General features: G+C 50.6%; 1 protein-coding gene and 2 long non-coding RNA genes across 3 annotated transcripts; 1 reads left to right on the top strand and 2 right to left on the bottom strand.

The window, feature by feature from the left end:
* Positions 1-4212: 4212 nt before the first annotated feature.
* Positions 4213-8993, bottom strand: LOC136520199 (uncharacterized). The gene is made up of 2 exons (XR_010775184.1): positions 8646-8993; positions 4213-4387 (listed from the first exon to the last, which is right to left on the bottom strand). It is a non-coding gene; the product is annotated as an uncharacterized lncRNA (long non-coding RNA).
* Positions 8949-11169, top strand: LOC136520200 (uncharacterized). The gene is made up of 2 exons (XR_010775185.1): positions 8949-9042; positions 10783-11169. It is a non-coding gene; the product is annotated as an uncharacterized lncRNA (long non-coding RNA).
* On the bottom strand, positions 9229-12139 carry LOC136520198 (profilin-4). The gene is made up of 3 exons (XM_066513648.1): positions 11905-12139; positions 10206-10343; positions 9229-9619 (listed from the first exon to the last, which is right to left on the bottom strand). Exons 1-3 carry the CDS (start codon positions 12025-12027, stop codon positions 9485-9487), a joined length of 396 nt encoding a protein of 131 aa, XP_066369745.1. The 5' UTR covers positions 12028-12139; the 3' UTR covers positions 9229-9484.
* Positions 12140-14020: the final 1881 nt, after the last annotated feature.

Below are 14020 nucleotides of genomic sequence, written 5' to 3'. Positions count from 1 at the left end.
CTTGTAGCAAGGTCCAAGTAAGAAAAAATATCCCAATTGTATGCGAGTTGCCAGTCACATGTAGTCGAGACGCAAAGTCCCTGAGCCATGGTCGAGAGTGGTCGAGGCAGTCCTTGAGCATAGGTCGACGAGCGAGCGACGAAGTCCCCGAGCCGTGGTCGGAGAGTGGTCGAGGTAGTCCCCGAGCACAGGTCAAGGAGCGAGCGACGAAGTCCCCGAGCCGTGGTCGGAGAGTGATCGAGGCAGTCCCCAAGCACAGGTCGAGGAGCGACCGACGAAGTCCCCGAGCCGTGGTCGAAGAGTGATCGAGGCAGTCCCCGAGCACAGGTCGAGGAGCGAGCGACGAAGTCCCCGAGCCATGGTCAGAGAGTGATCGAGGCAGTCCCTGAGCACAGGTCGAGGAGCGAGCGACGAAGTCCCCGAGCCGTGGTCGGAGAGTGATCGAGGCAGTCCCCGAGCACAGGTCGAGGAGCGAGCGACGAAGTCCCCGAGCCGTGGTCGGAGAGTGATCGAGGCAGTCCCCGAGCGTAGGTCGAGAGGCGAGCGACGAAGTCCCTGAGCCGTGGTCGGAGAGTGATCGAGGCAGTCCCCGAGCGTAGGTCGAGAGGCGAGCGACAAAGTCCCCGAGCATAGCTCGAAATTCCTGTAGATAAATATGCAGAATGGTAGTACATGATATACAAAATAATAAATTATGGAGAAAAAAATCAGCGGTGAAGAAAATACGATCAGCAGTCATTTGCAAATGAGCATGATGTGATAAAATAGTTGGTGCTTTGTGAACATCAGTGTTAATATGAAGTTTGTGTTTATACTTAATATAAACCACCCGACCAGTTAGTATATAGCTGAGTCTCCAGTCCTAGCTAGCCCATGAACCATAACGCGGGGCGTGGAGCCCGTGCACGTGTAGGAAGAACAAAGCGTCGCTAAGGAACCACTGCCGACCACCCATAACGCAGAGGGCAGACGCTCATGCACGTGTAGGGAGGAGCCGGAGACAGGGCCGTCTCTGGAGGCATCGAGCGTCAACATGACTGGTCGAGGATTTGCATTAAGTATAGATGTATGTTATATTTAAGATGGTATACATGGACAAACGTTATTTGAAGAATAATCATGACGAGGACGTTGTGTTAAATATAAATATTAGAAGTTTACTTATCTTTGATAGAAATCTGGTCGATGGCGATGAAGTTGTCCGGTCCTCGAGCTTTCTGACTTGTCGTCACGACGATGGTCGCGGTTTTCGTAGCACCGTTCTTCGCGGCGATCATCATTTGCGACATGGTCTGGTGGTCTGGTGGTCGGAGCTCGATGGAGCCGCTCTGGACGTGGTCGTCGTGGTCTGGTGGTCGGAGCTCGAGATGTGGTCAACGTGGTCGGAGCTCAGTGGAGCCGCTCGGGATGTGGTCGACGTGGTCCAATGCGGCTCGCTCAGCGGCTCGCTTGATAGCTCAACGTGGCTTGCTAGCAGCTTTTCATGACTTGCGTGATGACTTGAGCAGCTTGCTTCGGCTCGGTTCCACCTTTCTTGATAGCATGATAAGTTTGAATGACTTGATGGGCTCGGACGAAGTCGAACTCATGTTGGAGACGTGGAAGGGCAGCAACAAATCTGTACGTAATGTACGGCTCACGTACATGCATACGTATGAATTTTTGTCCTTGCATGGTCTTCAATATTTAGCTTGCATGACTTTTTGGTAATCGGCTTGCATGGCACTTGGTAGATGTATGTATATATCTCTTTCTTTATTTGCTTGTCTTAGGACTCGGACGTGCCCTTGCTTGCCTATTTGGAGTCGTGGCCGAGTAGATGGACGTGGTCCATATGGCTTGCTTGTGGCTCGACGTGGCTCGCTTGGCTCGATGTAGCTTTCTCAGCGGCTCGACGCGGCTCGCTGAACGGCTCGCATGCCTATCGGAATCGGAGTTGGCGCTAAAGGTCGGAGTTGTAGTCGGACAAGCGTAGTCGGAGCCTGACAGAGTTACCCAGCGTAGGGAGGCGAAGCCCGTGTCTGACAAGGCGAGGCGCAGTCCGAGGTCTTCCTCCTGCGTGCATACATGGCGATCCTTGTTGATTTGCTTGCTGACCGATGAGATCTCGTCGTCTGGGCACTTGGGCTAAATTCGGGCGTACAACATGTCATGCATGCACGGACATGCAAATTTTGCCTTGGTTAAATATCTTGCATGGCCCCCGTACATTCTTCTTGTTTGCTCATGACGGAACGCTGCTCTGGCCGAATCTTCATGGTGCCGTAGAGTAGACTAGACGCATGCTTGACTGGGATTATTTTTTAGGCAGCCGGGCCCGATAGTTATCACCAATCATTATGCACGTATCGAACTGGAGCAGGACTCCTATGCATGTCCGGTCGGAGTAGGATTCCTGTATTCCCGTGCGGATGCAGCTCGGTGTGTTCGTCAAAGCCAAGTGGGACCGATCGAAGGAGGATGAGAGTCACGCCATCATGTAGTTTGTTGTCCCGTGATTGGATCTAGAGAGCTGAGGTGTTGTCCATCGCCATTGTAGATGGAGCGCTCGAGCTGAGGGATATCGAGCCTGTTAGGCTGTTGAAGCACGTCGCCGCAGGAAGTCAGGTTGCCACGAGCGGCGTCGATCTTGAGATCCCATCTGGTTTGCCATAGATCAGCACACACACCCCCTACCTGGCGCGCCACTGTCGATGAAATATGGTCGGCAGTCCACCGAGGGGGGTGCCCGTGGTGGTAGATTGTCGGTAGACGGTGCATGTAATCAGGAACCAGATGGTGACATAAGGCGTAGAGACAGCGATTTAGACAGATTCAGGCCATCTGGTCGACGTAATACCCTACGTCCTATGTCTTTGGTGTATTGTATTGAGATGTATACAGATTAACCCGTCCTCTAGGGGACCCTTGTCTCTCCTTATATACTCCGAAGAGACAAGGTTACAAGTAAAGTATCCAATTTGGTACTATTACAATATCTAGTACAACTTGTAATCTTGATGTGCACGCCTTGATCTTACGGGCCGGGCCACCTCGGATGGTGCGGCCTATGTACCATCTTGTGGTACCCGGGGGTATATCCCCCACAGAGTGCTTGAAAGCCTTTTTTCGTTGCCTGATTTTAAATGTAATATAATCACGTTGCTAAATGATTGCATTATATTCATGAAGGGATAGGATGCAGCGAGGAACATGCTACACAGGTGTCTCATGCAAGGTATGAGGAAAAGAAGTTAGATGAGCATAGAACGTAAGCTGGTCACACCATTGAATCACTGATTGTGTTGTCTGATGAGGTGGACGAGGATGAGGATGACACTGCCAGACTGAGCGAGCTCATTGCTCTAGAAGAGGCGAGCTTGCAGGCGGAGGAACCAGAGGACGACACTGGTAGACTGAGCGAGCTCATCGCTCTAGCAGAGGCGGGCTTGCAAGCGGAGGAACCGGAGGACGACACTGGTAGACTGAGTGAGCTCATCGCTCTAGCAGAGGTGGGCTTGCAGGTAGAGGAGGCTGAGGACAACACTGGCAGACTGAGCGAGCTCATCGCTCTAGCAGAGGCGGGCTTGCAGGCGGAGGAGGATGACGACGCGCTCTTCACTCAGGCCGCAGAGGCCGCAGATGAAGCGGAGATCGCTTACTACAGGCGAAAGGCAAACCAGGGCAATGCAGATGACCCTAACCACAGCAACAGGGTTGTGGTAGAGGATTGGTACTCGGACAATGAGTTGCTTACTCAGTATGTTTCTGACTGAGGGGTTTTGAATTGCACCGTGTATCAGAACTTTCATTGTGTTGTCTTGTTTTCCATTTGAACTATTGATGTATTATACCCATGTATCATGTACTCGGATTACCAATGGTCGATCTTAAGTGATCCCATCCGTTTGTCACCCTCCGACCTATCCGTTTGTCGCTCTCCAAGTTTTTTAATAATAACGAATGTGTTGAGAATTTCTGAAACGAACAAAATCGACGCGCCAACCCTAAGCCCAGGTTCTGTCTATGTCCAGGTTCTGCCACGCCATAGACCACGGCGCGGCACTGACGCGCCAAGCCCCACGGCGCGGTAGGACCTAGATACAGAAGCTGACCAGCCTCAATTGCAACTGAACAGGAGCTACTATTGGTGCTGTAAACAACTACAAGTGCTGCCACGACCGTGCGCAAGTTGAAATGAATATGAAGCAAATAAATGGAGTCCATGTGCAATTTGATAAGTTGCCACATAACATTTTCATTGGTTCATGAGTCTGCAAGTTTTGGACGACATTATTCGTTCGACATAAGTTCGACATAAGGATCCCTCGGACGCCTCTTGGAAACCTCGTCGTCGTACTCCACCTCAAGAAGGGGGTACATCTGGTGCGGCGTGGGAGGGGCCATCCTGTTATAAATTGATAAACAAAGGATTAGAGTATTCAAATTAACAATATTCAAATTAACATTATGTACCATTGCAAAATTTGAACTACTTGTTATGCAATACGAACACAATATGAAAGCACCAGCTGCCCTCGTCTTCTATGCCTGCTAGCCTTGTGACCAGATTCTTTGCAAACGGAGCAAAGATTCCTGCCATGGGTCTCGTTGAAGTCTCCCCCTCCGTACATGTCTTCGCCGTACCCTCTCATAGCGTCCATGTCCCCCTTGAGTCGCTTCTTCTTCCTCCTACCCTTCCCTACCTTCATTAGATCCAGATACGACACATAGTCATAGTCATTATAAGGTGGCCACTGTGTCGGGTCAAGGTATGGCTCGAAGTGCATCTCCCAAATACTAACGGTGTTCGAACAGAGATACAAGGGTGACATATATGGCAGATCCTCATAGTTGTACCCATGAACCCTGCAGGCCGTGATCATATGAGAGCAAAGGGCATGCATGATCTGAGGGATGTTGCAACTGCACTTTACCTTTTCAAAATCAACTCGGTAGTTTCGTCCACCATAACGTTTGCCGCCCAAACTTGTGCCACCCTTGCCCCGTACACTAAAGATATGGAGGCGGGGTCCATACGGCTCAGCGGTGTGCTGCTTGGCCAATTCCTTGGCCTCCTTCAAATGTTTAGCTCTGGCCTTTCCAAAACACCCCTGCTCAGCTATATTCCTCTGCGCAAGTTCCCACCTCTTAACAAAATATTCGTTGCACTTATGAAAGGAGAACTCAACAATTTCAGACACAGGCAACGATCGAACTCCGGTGAATACATGGTTGAAGGACTTCGAGAAGTTAGTGGTCATGATGCCATACCTGAAACCCCCCTCGTCATATGCTAACGCCCACTGAGCCTTCTGTTCCATCTGTGCCTCTAACCAGGCCTTTTCCGCTTTATTTACCATCTTGTCTAGTTCTCTCTTTGTCTCCTTGAACTGGTGCTCTGTACGTACACAACATAGAGCTTTTACCTTGTCACATACCTCCTGCTTCCTCTAACACCGCCAGAAATTAGCGACAAAGTGTCTCATGCACCATCTATGCACTAGAGGCAGGAACCCATCTATATGCTCAACTGCAGCATTAAGAAGCCCTAGGTGACGGTCCGAGATCAAACATATAGTGCGAGATGGGCCAAGCACTTGTACATGTAGAAGCCGCATGAACCATGACCACGATTCATTGTTCTCTCCCTCTGCCAAAGCAAAAGCCATGGGTACTATCTGGTCCTCAGGATCAACAGCAACAACCATCATCAAGGTGCCCTGTACTTTCCTGTCAGGAAAGTGCCATCAACAAGTACGACTGACCGACAAAACTGGAATGCATGTTCCGTTTGCACGAATGACTAGAACACACGATAGAGGACATGCCTCAACGGGTCCCGAAAACACATCCCTCCAGTGTCCACAAACCATTTCAAGCCATGGTTGTAGTAATGCATTGCACATAAGATATGGGGCACCCTGTTGTACGCTTCCTCCCAACTACCCCATCGAATCGCCAGGGCAATTTGCTTAGCATGCCAAGCCTTTCCGTACTTCACATCGTACTTAACGAATCCAGATATGGACTGTTATAAAGAAGACACCGAAATGTCGTTATTGTCATCAACGAGCCCCAATATACGATGGACAAGGTAACGTGCAATGAGCTCCTGATGATTTTCCTTCCCTCTATTTGTTAGGCAAGTGTGGGGTTCGACAACTTTACTTATCCTCCACTTGACATCACTCTGTCTCTTTCGTGCATTTAACCTCCACATACAACCGTTTTTACATATCACATGGTACCTCAACTCCTGGTCCGAATGAGTGACGGTGTACGGCCTATGGTGATACACAACATAGTCCTGAAGGAAGAGCTTCATCTCTGACATTGTATTGAATATCATTCCCTTCCTAAGGGCTTCTTTCTCATGGTCATACAATGATTTCCTATACATCTGGAGACTGGTGTCACAAACTGCCATATCTGTCATGCTGACATCCCTATAGTTCGGAACGCCCCTGAAAGATACGTTCATCGACCTTAGTTGCTTAAGCTCAGTCATTGTGTAAGGTGGTGGTGGAACATACTGCTGCGCTTCGCTAATTCTGGCCCATGAATCATAGGGAGTATCATCTGCTGCCAAATCTGTGACTAGTCTACCCTGAGCCTGGATACCATGCAAAACCTCAGTTGGTACTGGTAATGGCATAGTATGAACCGATACTGGCATGGCATCAACCGGTGTTGGCATAGCATCTGTACCTCCTTGGTCATCATTAGAATTGTCTAAATCGCTGCTAACTACATCATCGATCCTGTCCTCCTCCTCTTGCTCCTCCTCTTCCCGTTCGAACTCATTCACATCGAAGTCATTGCTCATACAGCCTACTGCAGTTGAATAAAACTGCTTCTACGTCAACAGACTGTCCAAACCCATGTTACCCTGAGTTGCTTCCCCTTCGACCCCTAATTCTTGTTCATTGCCTCCAACACCGTAAATGGACGGGCCGTCATAGACACCCTGCATCCTGTACCCATTCTCCACCACCACCTCAGTCATGGGCATATTAGAACCTTGGAGCACCCTAGTGTAGTGGGACCAGTGAGCAGAGTCGCGCAAGGGCATGAGGACATAGTGTGCCCTAGTCTTCCCAGTATCAAACCTTCCCTTCAGTGTGAAATCACCGTCAAACTTTATATTCAAACGGACACAAAGGTCGTTGAAGCTAGAAGATTCATCAAACCATTCCAATTCTTCTTCCATATCCTCAAACATACCATCTTCTCTCCTAACACTTTCTCCGTAAAAAAACCCTAACACAACAATTCATCTGCAAAGGCATTTCAAGAAACTTCACCAAGTCGTCTAAATCGTCGTACGTAATGTCCATAGTAATATTAATACATTTTCTAACTATAACTATACTAACTAATCTAATATTAACATTTATACAAGCCCAACTACAACAACTAATTAGACTAAATACAATGTATAACTAGACTCACTAACTGTACTAACTAAACTACCTAACTTTACTATCTATACTAACTTACTATATTACCTATACTAACTAAACTAACTAACTTTACTAACTATACTTTACTAATTATACTAACTTTATTTATTTTACTAACTTACTATATTAACAATGTCGATTCAATCAACAAATACACAAGGGGAGTACCTCGCGGCAGCGGCGCTCGTCCTCGCGGCGGTGGCGCGCTAGACCGGGCCGGGAGGCGCGGGCACTGGCCTCGGCGGGCAGCCACCGTGCGTGGCCGGAAGGGGTGGCGCGCCGGCGTGCGGGCGCGGTGGGCGCAGCGGGCGGACGGCGGCCGTGGCGTGCCGGCGTTTGTGGCGCGGACGGCGTGCTCAGGGGCGGGCAGGCCCTGCCGGCGGCAGGCGCGGGCGGGCGGGTGCGGCGGCCAGGCGCGGGCGGGCGCGGGCAGGCGGGCGTGCTCGGGCAGGCAGGACTAGACCGCGGCGCTTTTATTCGGCTCTGCCGCGCCACCGATCAGGGCGCGTCATTGCCGCGCTAAGATCGGTGGTGCGGCAAGCCCTGCCACGTCACCGGTGAGCATTTTCGGTCGTCGCCACGTCATCCACCCGCCGCGCCACCCTGCATGGCGCGCACAGACGTTTCGCTGCGCCATGGCAATAGACGTGGCTAAAAGTGTTAGTTTTGAAAAAAAAATAGTGTTTGATTTAAAATTAGTTTAAAAAAGTGTTAAAAATAAATAAAAAAATCCGCCGTCGCCATCGTGGAGGCCTGCGAGGCCACCCGCTATGGCTGGGTTCGTAGCAGGCCCCGCTGGCCTCCTCCCAGCCACCGTCGCCGATTACCGGTGTGGAGGACGCCCGTGAGAGCCCCCATGACGAGCAGCAGCGCCAACACGGGTGGCGCACCGCCGCCGAGCTCGATGTGGTCGTCCTCGCCCTTCCTTGGTGGCTCCCCGGTCTCCCTGCCTCCATGCCCCTTGGCCGCGACCGTGGCTTCTGCCAGAACTCCGGGTGGAGAACCAGCAGATCCAGTAGTGCAGCAGGCACCGGCGCAGGTACACAGCGGGTCGAGGTCGCCGGTGTTGACGATGCTCTTGGTAACTATGCTACTTCCTTGGCTCGATTTGGATGGGAGCAGCACCATGCAACCCACAGAGCAATGGAGCAGGCAAGGAAGAAGCATAGGGGAAAAGGAGGGCTTTATTAAAGTACTCACCTCATAGCTATGGAGGGAGCTCACGCCGGCCGCCATGGCCACAATAAGCTTGCCCACCCTCCAGAAGATGTAGGTGAGGAGCAGAGTCGTCAGGACACCCATGTCGGGCATTTTATTCCACTATGGGAAACTCTAGGAGAGGGGGACCAGCCCGCCTACCCTCGTCGCCGGCGAGCACGCCGGAGAAGAAGGGTAGGGGGCCGGGGGACGGCCACTGGGGGTGCTCGCTCACTCGGAGACTCTGAAGCCTACCATGCCACTCCTTCGCACGGAGCCACGCAACTGAAGGGAGGGCAACCTCTTCTTTCGTCGAAGCTGACTGGTGGGCGCGAGTTGGCATTGTCTCTGTGGATTAATCGCTCTCTTGGCCGGCGGCAGCGGCAGCGGTGGACCGGTGGTATCCCCGTCTCTCCCTCTCCCTCTCCCTCTCCCTCTATAATCGCGTCCAATTCACCAGGGGAAATCATGCGCTCCATTCAGCATTTTTTTTCGCCTTCAGTTTTCTACTGATATATACCGAAAACAGGATACCATGAGAAATACAAAGTAACTACGGGGTAATTCAACAACGCGACCAAGCACAGCAGTAAAATGCACTCGTTATCATGACCAGGGAAATGTACATTACTCAGTGAAACAGCAGCTGAGCTTGATATGACGCGATGCCAAGCATAAACCCCAATTCAAATCCGTTCCCAACACTGTCACCAACCAACAAACCCAAGCTAAATTATTCACTGCATGCAATACGCCATGTCCATGCACAGGCCCACAGATTACAGAACCAAATGAGGTGCAAACTTAAGTGCCCAATGACCAAAATATAGCATATGACAAACTTAGAAGCCCTGTTCGACCAGGTAATCGCCGAGCCTCTCCACCACCAAATTGCATTGCCCCGGAGTCATTGGCTCATCATAGATACCAATAATCAAGGCCATGCCAGTTTTCTTGATAGTAATGCCTCCAGTGCCCTGTAACGAATGTGGAAACAGCAGGGTAAATCAAAGGCATTTTCAAGAGTGTGTTTTCACATGTTTACTGAAAAATGTGGGAGGAAAGTGTTAAAACATTTCTTATATGACTAAGAGATGCTACTCCAGAGTAGATTGTACATCCACTAGTGACAGTCTAAGGATTCGCTGCTAGCAGGTGTTCCATGTTATAAGTTAATTTTCATAGTTTCATGGGTGGATGCAGCCATGATTTAATGACAACAGACACAAACCACAAGGCAATTTAGCCTGCAGGACAAATTACTGCCCACCTCGTAGAGTGATCTTAAATACATGCTACAAAAGCTTGTAGATGCAATAAACTAACAGAGTTCAGCAGGCATATTAATTAACCCAAAGTGATCATGACCATGTATCCAGGCATCTTTGATACAGTATTCCTCCTACCTAATAATTCCATACAAGCTTGACCCATATTAGATATCATAACAAGAATAAGGTACTACAGATACGAATTGAGTTTGTTTTTCAGTAAAATTAACATAAGCATACGAAAAAGGCATCAAAGCATTTCTTATATCAGACAATCTGTTCCCCACTGTACCTTCTTTCCTCGGATGACAACTCCAGGTTCACCTTGGATCACCATGTACTTTGTACCTCCAACGAAAAGACCAGTTGGTGCTAGAGTACCAGGTTCATCAAAGTCCTTAATGATCCCAGCAACCTCCTCAGGCTTTAACTGCAACAAGAAGCACGAAACATGAACATGAGAACACAGGGATAAGAGAACGAGGAGAAAAAGGTGATGGATCATATTGTGAACACAAGGATGTAACAATTGATGACACTCCATGACACCCTACATAAGGATAGCAACATAGACTCAAATCTCTGCTAGAACAACAAACAAATGTACAAAGCATCACACAATCTAAGTACTCCATATACGACAATGCCATGGGGATGATGGTAGGGCTCTGGAGATTGCTGTGTGTGTAATTGCTTAGAAACGGTGGATCATATCTTGTTCAAATGTCCTCTTGCCAGATTGGTCTGGTGTATTATTGGGGAGATTTTCCATTTGGATGGATGCCCTGTCTATTTACTGGAGTTCAGCGGTTCCTGGCTGCAAGGCAGGGGCCTTTGCCAGCCAATCTACTGATTTTTTTTCTTTGCAGGGTTTGCTTGGACTTTGTGGACTACTCGCAATAAGATGGCGATTGAGAAACATTTTCCCAAAGCCCCAACTGATGTCATCTATGTCGCGCTCTCCCTGATGCAGAAATGGAGTATCATGCTTAAGGAAGGCGAGAGGAAGCGCTTTATGCAAGTGAACGACGCCATTCATGAGCTGGCTAAAGACCTTCAAGACCAATGCTGCGATGCCTACTGATGTTTTTGAATTGTAATGGCTTAGCGCCCATCGTTTTGTCCAGTAGCTTGTTTCTCTTTTGGTTCAGTACCGATGCTGTTGCTTTGGTCTGTAACGTTGCTGGTAACCCCAGCGGATGGTTGTATCACCTGTTTTCTTAAAAGCTGAGGCAGAACTCTTTAAAAAAAAACAATGCCATGGGGAAATAAAAGGCCAGGTCAAAGCCTGTATACTACTGAATACGGCAGACAATTTCCAAATTACATGATTTATTTTCCTTGGCTAGGCATTTGGCCTATGTAACAATGCAGGCCACAAGCTGTGAGCCTGTGACCAACCATGGGGCACAAAATACAAATTCCCAAATCCCAACCGATAGCTACTTTTGCTTTAATAAGTACCGCACATAGGGAGGGGCATCAGAAAATCATCATTTAATAAAAACTAAAAATTGTGTGATTTGGATCAATCACACAACTGACGCTATATAGGCATAAGCACATACAGCTCAGCCTTTGGTGTGCCTCTAGCAGCCACTCTAATTTTACATGTAAATCAAATTGCTCTAGGCTTGCTGACTGGTAAGTAAGTCTAATCGAGCGAACAACCGGATCACGTCAGACGCCAACAGCCCGATCCGGCCATCCCCCACTAGCAAATCCACAGTACACGGATCATTAAGCTTAAAGTCAGCTATACTCGCATCAAACGCCCAGAGAACCGCAGCAGCAGCAACCACGGCGGCGAGGGGAGGGGCTTTAGATCTGCATCTCGCCTCAGCGACCGAGATCCGGACCTCCCCTCGCTCCGATCCGGCCGGGCCGCGCGGCTGGGGCAGATCTGGAGTCGCGCGGGTCTAGATCAGCGCAGGAGCACAGGACAGGGCTAAGCAAGTAGGGCGGGAAGATATGAGGTGGGAAAGAATAACCTGGGGGAAGCCCTCGGACTGCGCCCACGGGCTGCCGTCGTGGCCGACGATGGCGGCGGCACTGAGGTGCTGGCCATCGATCTCGCACAGCAGGTGGTCGTCGACGTACGCCTGCCACGACATCTTGCTCCGCGCTCTTCCTCCTCCTTCTCCGGCGACGACTTCGCTTCGACTGGGGCTCTGCTTGGTTTGCACGCGGTGTCTCGGTTGGACGGCTGGACTGGGGGTGCTGGGGAATATATCGGTTGCGTGGTTTGGGCGACTAGCCTGGCGGCGACAAGCCGTGGAATGGAACCCTACTTTTCCTCCACTTCTCTTTTCCAATTTTCTTTTCTATTTATTGGTTTTATTTAAATATTTTTTGAATATGAACAGATAGAATAGGATTTATTATTAAAAAGAAGAGGCGGATTCAGGATATTAGGTCAGTGATGTCGCTATAAACTCTTAGCTATTAAGATGTAAACGAATAACACGTAGGAATAGGCAAATAGTATAACAGGAATGCCTTTTACGAGCGTGCACACTCGTGTCATGCGGCACACATACCTTCTCGCCCGATGTTCTCCGTGTTTGGGATTTGGGCCGTTCGATGCGCGGTTGAGTGGAAGAACGGTGGAACTCACCTGCTACCGCCGCCGGAGAAGAAGGTCGCGACGTTAGGGTTTGGTTTTTCAGGGATTTCCATGTTCTCCAAGCTTAGAAGGAAGTTTCTAGGGAGGATGGCCAGACCAGCGGTGGTGGTGGTTGAGACGACGACGAAGGGCGGGACGGTGGGGGTGCTGCCCGTGGGGCGGTGGGGGAGGTCGGTTGGGCGGTGCCAGCGGCAGGGGCGATGACCAGAGAAGAAGAAGATGCTGAGATTAGTGAGGCGGACGCAGAGGCGGCGGTGCGCCGCCAGAGCCTGGGAGGGGGTCGAGGCGGGGGCGCTCACTCCAGATCCGAAGCATAGGGTTGAGGTTAGCGTGGCGGCGGTGGAGGGTGGCGGAGGTGGCACGCCGCCAGAGCCTGGGTGGGGGTCGAGGCGGGGGCACTCGCACCAGATCCGAAGCATAGGGTTGAGGTTAGCGTAGCGGCGGTGGAGGGTGGCGACGGAGGTGGCGGCGTGCCACCGGAGCCTGGGGAGGGGGGCTCCCGCCAAATCTAAAGCATAGGGTTGATGGTAGTGTGGCGGCGGTGGAGGGTGGCGGCGGAGCATCGCCGAAGCCGAGCGGGGGGAGGTGGCGGGGAAGTGCGGGAGAAAGAAGATGACGCGTGCGGGGGGAAGGAGGTGAGTGGGCAGAGTTATCCGCGCCTACATACGCGGGCTATAGTTAATTCCATAGTATAATAGGCTATTGGTACAATACCATAATAAAAATTATCCGGTCAACTTATACAAAATATAGAGACCAAGGTTTCCTATCCTGCATGTCCTGTCACCATGTTGCCTTCATATGTAGCAACATTCAAATATATTTCCTAGCTAGAATTAATCTAAATATCCAATAAGTAAGCTAAGTAAAGAAGGGCGGGCCTAGTGCAAGCGGTAGTGTCGGGTTCATAAACCCAGGGTCCCTCATGGACCGGCTTCCCTGCAAAGGTTCGGCCCAGCAAACGAACGCTACGAACTAACGCGTAGGTCTAGGGTCGGCCCAAGAGCCTAAACGGCAGGCTAGAAGGGCGATCCAATCTCCGACCGGAAGGCCTAGCCAAGGAGGAACGGCGCCCGCTTCTGACTCCGGCCTGCCTCTCCGACCGGAGAGCTCGCTTCGGTCTCTAGCCCGCCTCTAGATGGCCTCTTCGACTGGAAGGCCTAGCCAAACACCACTTCTGACTCCGATCCGCTTCTCCGACCGGATGCACCGAACCCCTGCTTACAACTCCTCTCTGGCTGGCGCAATCAGAGCCGACTAGGACCCAGCCGACCGGGGACGCCCGCTCGGTAAGGACCAGAAAACAGACAGAGAAAGTAAGGCAGGGTGCACAAGTCAAACCACAATATCGGGGGACCGTACCCTGTACACCCACAGAAACCGTACTCTACGACCTCCCTGGCACGACAGAACCGAAGCAGTGTTGTAGGCGCCGATATTTTCCCCAACAGTATTGTGGGCGCCATTAACTCCCATACAGT

The sequence above is a fragment of the Miscanthus floridulus genome, chromosome 18, assembly GCF_019320115.1.
Source record: "Miscanthus floridulus cultivar M001 chromosome 18, ASM1932011v1, whole genome shotgun sequence".
Classification (NCBI taxonomy): domain Eukaryota; kingdom Viridiplantae; phylum Streptophyta; class Magnoliopsida; order Poales; family Poaceae; genus Miscanthus; species Miscanthus floridulus.
This window is presented reverse-complemented; position numbering and strand designations above follow the sequence as displayed.